This window comes from Tachypleus tridentatus, chromosome 6 (genome assembly GCF_004210375.1).
Source record: "Tachypleus tridentatus isolate NWPU-2018 chromosome 6, ASM421037v1, whole genome shotgun sequence".
Lineage (NCBI taxonomy): Eukaryota > Metazoa > Arthropoda > Merostomata > Xiphosura > Limulidae > Tachypleus > Tachypleus tridentatus.
Window position 1 is genome coordinate 106,328,624 of NC_134830.1, and position 13,492 is coordinate 106,342,115.

Sequence of the window (13,492 nt, forward strand, 5' to 3'; positions counted from 1 at the left end):
AGATTTTACTTCAAGCTCCTAGTTAATTTTAACTTCAAAAACAATAACTCTATTCAAGGGCACTGGTCAAAGAGTTGGTGAGTCTTCCACCTATATTAACACTTACACACATGGGCCCGGCATGGCCAAGCGCGTAAGGCGCGCGACTCGTAATCCGAGGGTCACGGGTTCGCGCCCGCGTCGTGCCAAACATGCTCGCCCTCCCAGCCGTGGGGGCGTTATAATGTTACGGTCAATCCCACTTTTCGTTGGTAAAAGAGTAGCCCAAGAGTTGGAGGTGGGTGGTGATGACTAGCTACCTTCCCTCTAGTCTTACACTGCTAAATTAGGGACGGCTAGCACAGATAGCCCCCGAGTAGCTTTGTGCGAAATTCCAAAACAACCAAACTTACATAAGCAGACAGTCTTTAACAAAAATAATTATATATAATAAATTTAAATTTCACATGAAAACCCTTTAATGGCAAACAATGAAACTCAATACCAAACTATAAAATATTTCAACAATAACATACAATTCAACCTAAATTTTACATAATAGAAAATTTAATTTTGGCACACCGCTTAGTATCAGTAAACACTTTTAACAATGCTACGTGATACACAGCTTCCTCATTAGAAAATATTTTAATCCAGAATTAAAAAGTTCACAAATGCAATATAAACCTTTCATACAGCATAATTAAACACGTAAAGCAAACCCTTCGTATAATTAACACACAAACTAAAAAATAATATATATTCCTCTAGGCCCTTTAACTAAAACAGGACAAAATATGGAAAAATATACAATAATCCTTTCTCAATAACTACAATACTTCAAAAACAATAACTCTATTCAAGAGCACTGGTCAAAGAGTTGGTGAGTGTCTTTCACCTATATTAACACTTACACACAAAAACTTTCGCAGTAGATCACAAAATCAAATACGAAAAAAAATCATTTTATAAAAAATCAAAATAAATAGCGCTAAAAATCTTCAATAAATTTTCCTTTAAATAATATCTACTTTCACAAATAAACAACTCAGCCCCACAAACATGAAAGAATGGCAATGTACATATAATGTGCAGCAGTTACATTCAGGTACAATCTCATCTCCCCTAATCCCTATCCACATAGCCCCTAATAAGACAGTTGACAAATTACTAGCCATGATAGCAATACAAATACATCTTGGCCAATGACAAAGGATTTTCTACTGAGCACCAGATATATATATATATATATGTGTGTGTGTATTTAAGGCCAGGCATGGCCAGGTGGGTTAAGACGTTCGATTTGTAATCTGAGGGTCGCGGGTTTGAATCCACGTCGCACCAAACATGCTCGTCCTTTCAGCTGTGGGAGCGTTATAATGTGGCGGTCAATCCCACTATTCGTTAGTAAAAGAGTAGCCCAAGAGTTGGCGGTAGATAGTGATGACTAGCTGCCTTCCCTCTGGTCTTACACTGCAAAATTAGGGACGGCTAGCGCAGATAATCCTCGTGTAGCTTTGCGCGAAATTCCAAAAACAAAACAAACATATATATGCATGAAGTGTATAGACTTCATCTTCCAGGCTGGAGGGTTAAATGTCCCTTTAATAAAATTGTTTCTCCTCACTATTACACAATAATTAAGTCTCCATTCATTGTAATGGTAGTTGTACAGTGTTGGCATAGATGGGGATCTTGAAAGATCAATCCTCTGCTGCCATTGAGATAACTTGTGTGTTAATGTCTATATCACCCATAGAATATATATTCCTAACACCTGTAAATTTCTTGTTTCCTAAGCTTAAATGAGTCTCTGCTTGGCCTGCGTTATTATTCCTTGACTCAGGTGAATTCCCCCCATTACTATTTGGCTGCAGGGTCGGATTATTTATTAGGCACAATGGACACAGTGCTTAGGGCCGACGAAACTTTGAAAGCCTACGAAATCTATGGGTCCATGAAAATTTCCCTTAAAAGTTAATCTTAGAGAGCCAAAAGATTATAAACTTATAAACATGAAACACACATTTTACTGTAAAAAATTTGTTACGTCTTTAAGTTATACGATATATTTACGTATATACGCATTAGTCTGTTACTCAGATTCAAAGCCGATATTTAACTACAGCGTATTAACACACATATGCCCTCCCCAGTGTCTCAGCGGTATGTCTGCGGACTTACAACACTAAAAACCGGGTTTCGATACCCGTGGTGGGCAGAGCACAGATAGCCCACTGCGTAGCTTTGTACTTAATTCTAAATAAACGTAGAATAAACACCAATCCACTTCAGCTATACAGCATTTATGAACAACTTCATATGATGCTCAAGCATGAATGTAGGACAAACACAAATATTTATTTATACGCGTATATTGCCATATATAATTCCATTGCATGTAGTCACATGTATTAATAGCTGAAGACAAAGGTATTGGGCTCCTGTACAAATTTTCTTTGTTTATTTATTAATTTCACGAAACGTTACACACATAGGCTCGGCATGGCCAAGTGTGTTAATGCGTTCGACTCGTAATCCTAGAGTCGCGGGTTCAAATCCCGGTCGCACCAAGCATGCTCGCACTTTCAGCCGTGGAGGCGTTATAATGTGATGGTCAATCCTACTATTTGTTAGTAAAAGAGTAGCCCAAGAGTTGGCGGTGGGTGGTGATGACTAGCTGCCTTCCCTCTAGTCTTACACTGCTAAATTAGGGACGGCTAGCACAGATGGCCCTCGAGGAGCTTTGTGCGAAATTTAAAACAAACAAACAAAGCAAAGTTACACGAGGGCTATCTGCTCTAAGCATCCATAATTTAGCAGTGTCAGACGAGAAGGAAAGCAGCTAGTCATCACCACCTACTGCCAACATTTGAGCTATTCTTTTACCAACGAAGAGTAATGTTAAACGTCACATCATAACGCCCCCACGGCTTAAAGAGCAATCATATTTAGTGTGACGGGGATTCGAAACCACAACCCTCGAATTACGAGTTGAACGCTCTAACCACCTGGTCATGCCAGCTCCTGCACAAATTACTTTTGTATCATTTTTGGGGTGCTTTTTGATGCGCGTCCCCAGTGACATACACTCACACCGCTAGAAATCATGTTTCGATGCCTGTGGTTGTCAGAGCACAGATAGCCCATTGTGTAGTTTTGTGCATAAATCCAAACTTTTTGATGCTACGACTAGTAATGTGCTGTCATCTGTGAGCAAATAAATGCAACACGTTTTCTTTTTAGGTGTCATGAAATATGTAATCACCAAGTGTGTGTGTGTGTGTGTTTTCTAATTGCAAAGCACATCGGGCTATCTGCTGAGCCCACCGAGGTGAATCGAATCACCGATTTTAGCGTTGTAAATTCGTAAACTTACCGCTGTACTAGCGGCGATCAAATAATCACCAACAAAATTTAGCCAAACTAAGGATTATCAGCTGAAATTCTCATAAATACGAATTAATGTTCATGTTGTTTCTACAGTAAATATCAAAGTATACTCAAAGAACATGACTCCTCAACTACACATGTAGAAACTGATTTTCAGGTAAGACAAAATGGTTAGGACGTCCGACTCCTAATCCGAGGATCGCGGATTCGAATTTCCGTCACACTAAACATGCTCGCCTTTTAAGCCGTGGGGGCGTTATGATGTGACGATCAATCTCCCTATTCGTTGGTAAGAGAATAGCTCAAGAGTTTGCAATAGGTGGTTATGACTAGCTGCCTTTCCTCTAGTCTTACTCTGCTAAATTAGGGATGGCAAGAGCAGATAGCCCTTGTGTAGTTTGCGCGATGTTTTAAAATAGAAAAAAAAAAAATCGTCACGTACACAGATAGATAGTGGTAATCTATCTTACCACTTTAGAGATCAAATGAGTAATTCGTGTGAATCATCAGAAAACTTTCCACCTTAATAAAACATCCAGTAGCACAGAAAGTAAAAATTGCAGAGCCAATACAAATGAATTTTCCTTTGAACTTCTAACCACCGAACATGCACTTTTTTATAATCTATTTGCTTTTAACACTAGACATCTTAACTGCAACTTGAGAAGCTATCATCTAATATTATGTGAATATTTTCATAGTTAAGCTCTGCTTATTAGTTTGTGAAATAAGAGTCTCAAAACGTTCTTGATTCAGCTGTCTTACGATCCGAACAAACCACTCCAACACTAAGTACTCGAGTAGTTAGCACACGATGTAGTGTAGACATTGCCTCGTATAATACAACCCAAAAACTTTTAAAATAAGGAATGCTACTTCCATTTAGTTGTTGTTTATTCAATCACATGACTGTCATTAGTAGTTTGATTAGCCACAATATTTCTCTTCTATACATGGCACTACATGTTTCAGTGGCATTCTAAAGGATAATAGATATCTCTGGATGTTAGTTTATAGGATATTATTTTCGATGGTTGTGTCATCCATGACCACCGAAATAATCTGTCTTTTTCATGTTTGTATTTATAGCACTAAAATGTATACTTATGGTTGAAACTCGAGGTTGGAATAATTTTTTTAAACATTTGCTCAAAGAGACGATTTAATCCAGAGATTATAGATTAATTTTCTAAAAGACACAGCAATAAATTAAAAATGTCATTATGTACAAAGTTTGAAGGAAGTGGTAAAGTTGAGGCATAAGGATTTTCTTATCGTATGTTCTAGATATGTCAATAAAATTAGGTAATATGATAAAATGCGTACATTATAGTGTAACGTTTTCTACACATAAGTTAAATAATTATCTCATAGGTGTAAAATATTAAATAAAATAAGTTAATAAATGTGGAATTTACAACATTTCTTATCTCTGTGTTTGAGTAAGCATTTGTCAAATGTGTAGGGGTGTAAAATTTACAATTAAGGAAAATACAAATGAGGTAGAAAAATATAAGAGAAATAAACTGGCTTTAGCAGAACATGTGACAAGCACATCTCATATTATAGATTGGAATAAATTTAAGCTGATGAATCATATTGAATTTAAGTGGAAATTTAATATAAGAGATCAGAAGATATTAAGAAAACAAAAATATTCTTTTGAATAAAGATAGCAAACCAAATGTCTTGAAAGTCGAGTTGTATAAATAGTATAAATTGGAGGTTATGTAAGTACAGGAGACATTAAAACAGATAGAAATTCTAATATATCTCAGAAGCTGGTATGGGTATTGGTATCTAACAAGTAGAATTCTTCATATCATCATGGATATGCCACCGTTATGGCTCTTACTAAATCACACTAAAGATACAGAAAGCAGGAAACGAAACCAAGATACAAAGGAAACTGCAGGCTTTCCATATGGTCACAGATTAAGACCACTCTTTCACTCTTACTATTTCAGTAGGAACTGTGGAGATCTACAATCTGCTCATGATATGTCTAAGAATTTGTACTTTTATAAACACACCACTGTACATATTCTTGGTTTAAATTTCAAGTCTATCTTTTTATCAACTGAAATATCAAATCCAGGTTCTCAGCCACAGATTCAAATATACAGTCATACAGCAAGAAATCATCAATACAGACCAGGTACTTCTCCATTGCAGCCTATAGCAAAATTCAAACAAGTGATCGCTCATACAAAATGCCATGTTATATCTGCTAGTTCTATTGATTTATAACGCTGAAATCTAGAATTCGATTTCCTCTGGTGAACACACTAAGTAGCCAAGTGCTACTTTGCTCCAAAATAAACTAAAATTTGTTCTTATCATATAAGTTGGCTTGCAGGATACAAGTATTAAATATAGAATGTTGAGCCAATGAGAACGTTCCAATTCATCTACATATTCGTCTTCTCATGGTAAGAGAAAGACATCAATGTAAGTTAATATATTTACCTATCAAAAATCAATACAGAACATGGGCATATTTTCCTTCCTTACAATAGTCACTACGAGCAGATCAAACACTCTCTGCAAATGTCCATCTCCCTTTAATATTTTATACATCTTAGTTCTGGCTATCACTCTAGTACTCAAGGAAAGTCTAATGGTTATTATTTAATCGAGCATGCATCAGCTGTGTCTATGTGATATATTTGACTCAGTTATTCACCTTGTCTTGCATTTTAATTGATATATTTAACCAACATGTCACAAAGTTGCTGCTACTGCATTCAGTCTACATTATTTGTATTATCTCCAAATAGCAATATTTGTTGTAGTTGTACAAACGCACTCATTCTCAGAACGCCACTTTTGGACACATGTAAACCACTGTAGACAGGTTTGAATGGTATTAAATAGTTTTCACACAGAACATCAGTTCACTGTTGCACTGATAAAAACGACAGATAATGTCTGGACAGAGACATCATCAGCAAAGGACACAAAATGTAACACAAGAAAGGACTTGCATAACCTTGCCCATTAAATGGATGGTGCAGATGCATCAAAGTTCAAAGATATGTTGGTGGCTGTTAAACCCTCAGTTAGGTTCGATTTTAATGCTGGGTAAATTCTAGATAGGATCATCTGTCTGATGTATATATTCTTCCTCCCCAGTGTATTGTCCAGTTTTCCACTTGATTGAGCTTTTAGTTTAATATGGCAGCAACTGTCTCACACTCTTATATTACACCTAACTCAAGTGTTCAGTGAAATCTAGGATCAATTTATCTTGATTCAAGATCAGGAATTTTGCAGCCTCCTCTAAAGTCGGCCATTTAAAACAATTACTCATCTGACATGTTTCAGGAAGTGATCCAAGTCTTCCTTTTATTATTGTTGTTGGTATTACCTGTTTGCCTCATTAACAGAGATCCATGATAGTGTCCAGAACATTTCTTTCATGACTTCTCTGTCATCATTCATGTAAGTTGGGGCTCGGCATGGCCAGGTGGGTTAAGGCATGCGACTCGTAATCTGAGGGTCGCGGGTTCGCATCCCCGTCGCACCAAACATGCTCGTCTTTTCAGCCGCGGGGGCGTTATAATGTTACGGTCAATCACACTATTCGTTGGCAAAAGAGTAGCCCAAGAGTTGGCGGTGGGTGGTTATGACTAGCTGCCTTCCATCTAATCTTACACTGCTAAATTAGGGACGGCTAGCACAGATAGCCCTCAAGTAGCTTTGCCCGAAATTGAAAAAAACAAAATCATAGAAGTTGCCTTCAATGTCATGGGTAGAACATTGAAGTCATGTCCAGGGACACCAGCTCTTGTGTAACTAATCTATCCTTCGTCCAAAGCATAAGATCATCAAGTTAGCATTGATAGCTGAACCATTAGCACTGTGTGACCCGATGCTGTTCCAGAAAGGACACAGAAAGGCTTACCACTGCCTCATGGTTCACTATCTTCACAATTCAATACTTACTAGCTTACCTGCCAACGAGATGGATGTCATTAATGGATCTCATCCACTAACAATATATTCTGTCTTTCTTTACCATTCTCTGATGGTTTCAGCCAGACCTGGGTCTGGTGAAAGATTGTTAGAAGTCCTACAGGGACCACTACGCTTGGTCTCAGACTAATTAAATGCCAAACCACTGGCTCAAGGTTCCCTAATATTGAGAATGATTTGAGGGAGAAAAGCATGAACAGAATTCTGAGTACATCAGACATTGATGGCACTTCTTGCTAAATCTTGCAAAAAAATGAAACCATAAGGCTTCTCATCATCATTGAAAGGCTGATGTATAGGAAAGAACTTCTAGACTCGACAACTTTTATGGTATCGTAAACTATCGAAAGTGAGATCCGAAAATCATCTGGGCTCTTTATATTTTACAATACCCAATTCAAAAGTAATACCAGATTTATTCATATGGCTTTCATTCTAATTGAAAACTAAAAGAGGTTGTAACATTGAGGTATCACATGACCTACTACTGGAGGACACTACTGTCAACATCCTTGCATAATGTACAGTATAAGAGCCATAACGCAATAGGTAAACCAAAAGAATTAGAAGAAAAGAATTAACTAGAACGAAAGCAACTTCATGAATTTCTTCATCATGTGCTGTATTAAAATTGCATGATAACTTTAAAATTCTATATTAAAACAAGAAGGTAGATAATGTATGGTGTACTTCTAAATCACAACAGTATAAGAAAGGAAAGTTACGATTAACACAAAAGTACTAGTGTAATGGCGTCAGCTATACAAGTGTACAAACAGTAACTATTGAAAATTGATTAGGTAAGTGGCTAGATTAATTTAAAACATGTTTATCACATTTTTTATTAACAATAATTTTAATATTTTTTCTATCTAAAAATTAAAAGGTTTTGTTTTGTCTTTGTTCGTAAATAAAGGTGACAAGAATGGCTTATTGCGGTATGAAGTTACTGATGATGGAACTGGGTACAACTAAAAGGTTGGCTTGTTAAAGTTCATAATTTTAGTTGAAGACGCTATCTCATTAAAATATGTAGTATGACTGAAAGAGTTGGCATATAAAGGCATATAGTTTCACCGGAAGGGGCTGACTTATTAGGATATATAGTTTCACTTGAAAGATTTGGCCTATTAGTGTATATTACTACAGCTTAAAGGGCTATTTTACTAGAGTAAACAGTTACAGCTATATATATATTTATATATTCTTAACTATTACATACAGCTGTTATTCTTTCATCAATAGGAATGTTCTTCATATATATTCTCTAAGCACTTAAAAATCGTCTGAAGTTCTAAGAACTAGCTTTACATTTGTCCTAAAAATAATACTTTCAGAGGGTTTGTCAAGAACAAACTCAATAAATCTCAGTGACACACTCTTTCTGTAGTACATCGAATGACCATACGCATCAATGAATTCGTATGAAATGCTGTGATTTATCGACGAGGTTATTAATGGTACTTAACTTTTAGTTAACCACACCTGATGATAGTGTATTGCTTTCATTCCTCGTGTAATTAAAACTAAAACATTTTCATCTCTTTCTAATGGTCTTTAGTACGAAGGCTGAATGTTCCTCAGAGTTAAACTGATCAATCTTTAATGAATGTAACACAGGAATCAAGGTCACACTGACTGTCATCTACTTTCATTAGAATGTTACAAGTTAAATGTAAAGAGATTCTTTGCACCATGCCAACATTTTTCATAGCAATTAATTTTTTTATGTATATTTTAGATTGGAGTTCGCAAAAGTTTAAAATATTGTAATGCAAACATTTTACTGCCTAATTGTGTTTAATCAGATATTTTGTTAGTTTTTCTTACTGTGAGACACTTGTTTTGTTAGTTAATTTTTGTCATACGTGTTGAATCAATTAGGATTTCAGTGAACAAATAAAAACACGAAATCAAAAAGTATAGTTTTTGCTTTTGTTTGAATTTCGCACAAAGCTACTTGAGGGCTATATGTGCTAGCCGTCCCTAATTTAGCAGTGTAAGACAAGAGAGAAGGCAGCTAGTCATCACCACCCACCGCCAACTCTTGGGCTACTCTTTTACCAAGAAATAGTGGGATTGACTGACCCATGGCTGAAAGAGCGAGCATGTTTGGTTGGACGGGGATTCGAATTCGCAAGAATCAGATTAGGACTCAAGTGTCTTAGCCACTTAAATATCTCGTTGTGTATCTTTGTGCGTAACCACGAACAAAGACAAAATAAGATATTTTGGCTTCTGTACTGACACCTTCTCCTTTAATAATGAAAGATAATAAAAAACGTTTTGGGCTAACTTGACTGATGTAAATACCTGAAACACAAAAATGAAAATACTGTTTGGTTAAAGAATAGAGATAAACTGGTTTTGTTGTGACTTTAGTTTTTTGGCGTACAAAAGAAGTTAACTTACCTGCATCAAAGCTGACAGGCCTACTAGCCCTTGATTTTTATGCAGCCTTAAAGCTTCAGTCATATTGGGATATAAATCTGAGTTGTATCCAATAATCTGCAACTGCATAAAAAATTGAATTAACCTCCAGAATCTGAGAGTAACTTAAAATTTTGACTCAATCGCTTGATTGCCAACCATTATAGTACACAGACACTGCTATAGTATTTTGTAACACAAGTGTTATGCCCTTCTAAAAAAGTTTAAGAATAGGATTCTGCAGGTTTTATTTTACAAACGTTCATCATACACATATTCACAAATATATTCTTAATTTTTAATACTTACATGTACTTTGTTGGAGATACAAAACTTAACTATACTTTCTTTATTTCATCACGAATTTACCTCATTCCTTGATTAGCCAAGAAAACTTTGATCATTTTGTGATCAATGCTGATTTTTAAAGAATCGTAGTTTCATAATACCAGATCAAAATCCTCAAAATTACGTAAAACACCCTACATGAGTTTTCTCACCTCACATTCGAATGTTAGAAGGTGTTAACTGGAAAAGCATACTTTTATAACACACTCACCCGTAAATTCGGACAATTTGATATGGTATTCAAGAAGCTGTTGGCAATATATTTCGTTAAAGACTGATTACCTACAGTACGCATACCTACTATATGCCTAATAATATTGAAATGACAAACTCTGACAAGGTATAATATCTTATCACTAGATCTTAGCAAAGAGTAGACCAATCTTTGATGTTATTGCAGATTAGATAGTAGCTGTTCGTATCTAGCAAAGTAAGTCAAAATGCACTATACTTTGGGTTACATCTCTACCGCACTTCAGAAGCCATTTCAAAATTTTACGAATTATTAACTTAGATTCAAATTCAGTGATGTCGAGAAAACCCACTTCTAGAGAAATATATATGTAAAAACAGCTCGTTTGGGTTGAGAAAATATTTTACGTAGACGGGCGAACAACGTTTCGACCTTCTTCGGTCATCGTCTGGTTCACAAAGAAAGAAAGTAACTGGTCTTAATTTGTTCAGTACTGTCTACTGTGGATTTGGGTGTAAGAAGATCATGCCACGAAGTATACACCAAGTAACCACTTCTGTTGAAATGCGTCTGAGCTATTTAACTAAAAACTTATTGATTGGCTGGTTATGATGGATACTAATGTTTATAAACTGTGTGCAGTAGTGCAATTTAAGATCCACGTTTAACTTTATTTCCAAAGGGCGTATTTCTAAGTGGCTTTTGACTTCCCATTACTTTTGATGGTGTTGTTTTTATAACACCAACGTCATCACAATCACGTTTATGGAATTAATTTTATAACCCCATATACACATACAAGTAAAGTCGTTTTGGAGACATTATTTTTTCTGGTCTTAGTATCATATAAATAACAGTTTAACGTATCCGTAATAATCGAGAAACATACAAAAGCGTTTGACACAAATATTTTAGTCTTAAAGAGATTTTTAATACTGTAAAATTAAATAAATTAACTGACTTTAAGAAAAAGAAACCTCGACTGTGATAAGATAAACACAACAACTTAATCTGCTGGTAGAAGAAATTTTGAAACTTCACAAGTTTGATTTAGCACTGACATTCCATTCATCTTTAAAATTCTGTAATTTGCAAAATGAAAAACAGTAGTTTAAATTAGCTAAGAACACTCCATTTTTGCTGCAGTATGTGTAAAAAAATCTGATATATATATATATATATTCGATTGGGATTTTCCTTAATTTAAGCTTCTGCGTGGCAAAGTGGTATGTCTGCGGACATATAGTACTAGAAACCGGGTTTCGATATCCATGTGTCTTTAGATCTTCTTGTTTATTCTCACGAAAGCTCGTACAACTTAAGAACTGTTCATATCACAGCTTTATACTGAACAGTCCATGAGTTTTATTAGTATTTTTACCGTCAACATATCATTTCACAACATTTGTTGTATATTTTGAATCACTGCCTTACTGGAACAATAACTTACGTTCGTATGGAAATTATATGATGGACTACAATTTGCCTCTAATAATCAGAGTCTTGGTGCCTTCAAATTTATCTAAACCAACAACAAGATTGGCCAAGATGAAGCCTCGAACTTGTACCGATCATCAATCATACTATACTGTAGATATCGTGCGCTGACCTTGATACCATTTCTCTCTGTGTCATTGAAGAAATTTTAACCGGACAATGCTGTATTCACCTTAAAGTGCACATGTATCCAACTTTACCCATTCTATTGCGATAGATCTAATGCCCACTTCAACAGTTTGGTACGATTTCTTTTCAGATCCATTTTATCCAACTTTATAGGTAAAACGGCTCCAGACGAAATGTTTACATTATTTAAATATCTAATAAAAATAAAAGAAATATAAAAATAACGCCTCCCGGTGGCACAACAGTATGCCTGCGGATTGACAACGCTGGAAACTGAGTTTCGATACCGATAGTTGAGAGAGTACAGACAGCTCTGTAGCTCTGTGTTTAACTTCAAACAAACTTAAACTAGAAATAACATTGATGATAAAGTAGGATTAATTTTAAAATATTTTACTTTTTCACGATATCCATTTCAATTGTTAAAACTCCATTCAAATTTAAAATGGCCTTTTCCTTCATTGTTTCTATGGTTATTTCAAATACTGTATATACAGAAAATTATAAAGAAAATTTTTCATAGAAAATATTATATCTCGTTTAAGTTTCACATACAATTTTATCAACATTAGAACTAAAGTTGTAGATTCTCACTGTAATTTTAAAATTCTTAGCATATTAATCACACGTAGATGTCAAAGATTCTATGAGGTGATTCACAAAACTGCACTAGATATAACGTTGAAACATGCTTGCGATATCCCCACTTAAACCTTTACGAGCAAAAAATAATAGATAATGGCTTCTCAATATCCTTTAACGTCTGAATATCTCTTGAGACTCATAAGATGTACAATAAATTCTAGTAAAAAAATGTAGATGTTACTTCAACAAAAGAGCAAAAGAAAAAAAAAACAGGAAGGGTAATTGGAGTGAATAAATCACACGGTGATTGCTGAAGTGAAATTATTCTCTCTTTTTTTCTTTTATAATGCTGATAAATTAATTAAAACCTGGAAGTATTGGTATTAAAGTTGAATATTTCTCAGATGATTGAACTTAATGATTTAGGAGGGCAAAGATCTGAATCTTTAACACGGAATAAATTATTGTATGATAGAAAAACTTGTTTTCTCCGTTTTGCATAGCCTCAAATATCAAACACCATTGGGCTAAATTAATTTTACATCGAAATCATCATGTTATTTTGCGATGAGTGATAATAGTGGTATCACACGATTAATAGTTTTTACACTGGTATCTCAAATGTTATGAACAATCGTTCAGTTTCTGCGTTAAGTCCTAATTTAAGTTGTTTTTAAAACTCATATCCGATGTTACTTTTACGTGATTTCTTCTCTTTTTCTTATGCTGCTTGAAGTGTGCGTAGTGTTAGTGGAATTTAACTGTCTATTTTCTGTGTTTATATCAGTTTTGTTCTAAAATATTCTTTACTTCATGTGTTTTTAACTTACTCTATTACAATGGTATTGAATTCTATTGTTACGGCAGATAAAACGTTCGATTAATTATTAAAGTTCTAAATGGATTTAAAATTAATAATATTAGCTTTCAAACACATTTACAGGTTGAAGTACTATGTTA

At 35.0% G+C, this 13,492-nt stretch overlaps 1 protein-coding gene across 1 annotated transcript in view; it reads right to left on the reverse strand.

The window, feature by feature from the left end:
• LOC143253247 (carbonic anhydrase-related protein 10-like) overlaps positions 1–13,492 on the reverse strand; it is a 121,751-nt gene that overhangs the window by 21,596 nt on the left and 86,663 nt on the right. Inside the window, exon 5 of the mRNA XM_076506792.1 lies at positions 9,763–9,864. Within this exon, the coding sequence (XP_076362907.1) occupies positions 9,763–9,864 (102 nt within the window). The remainder of the gene's footprint in view (positions 1–9,762; positions 9,865–13,492) is intronic.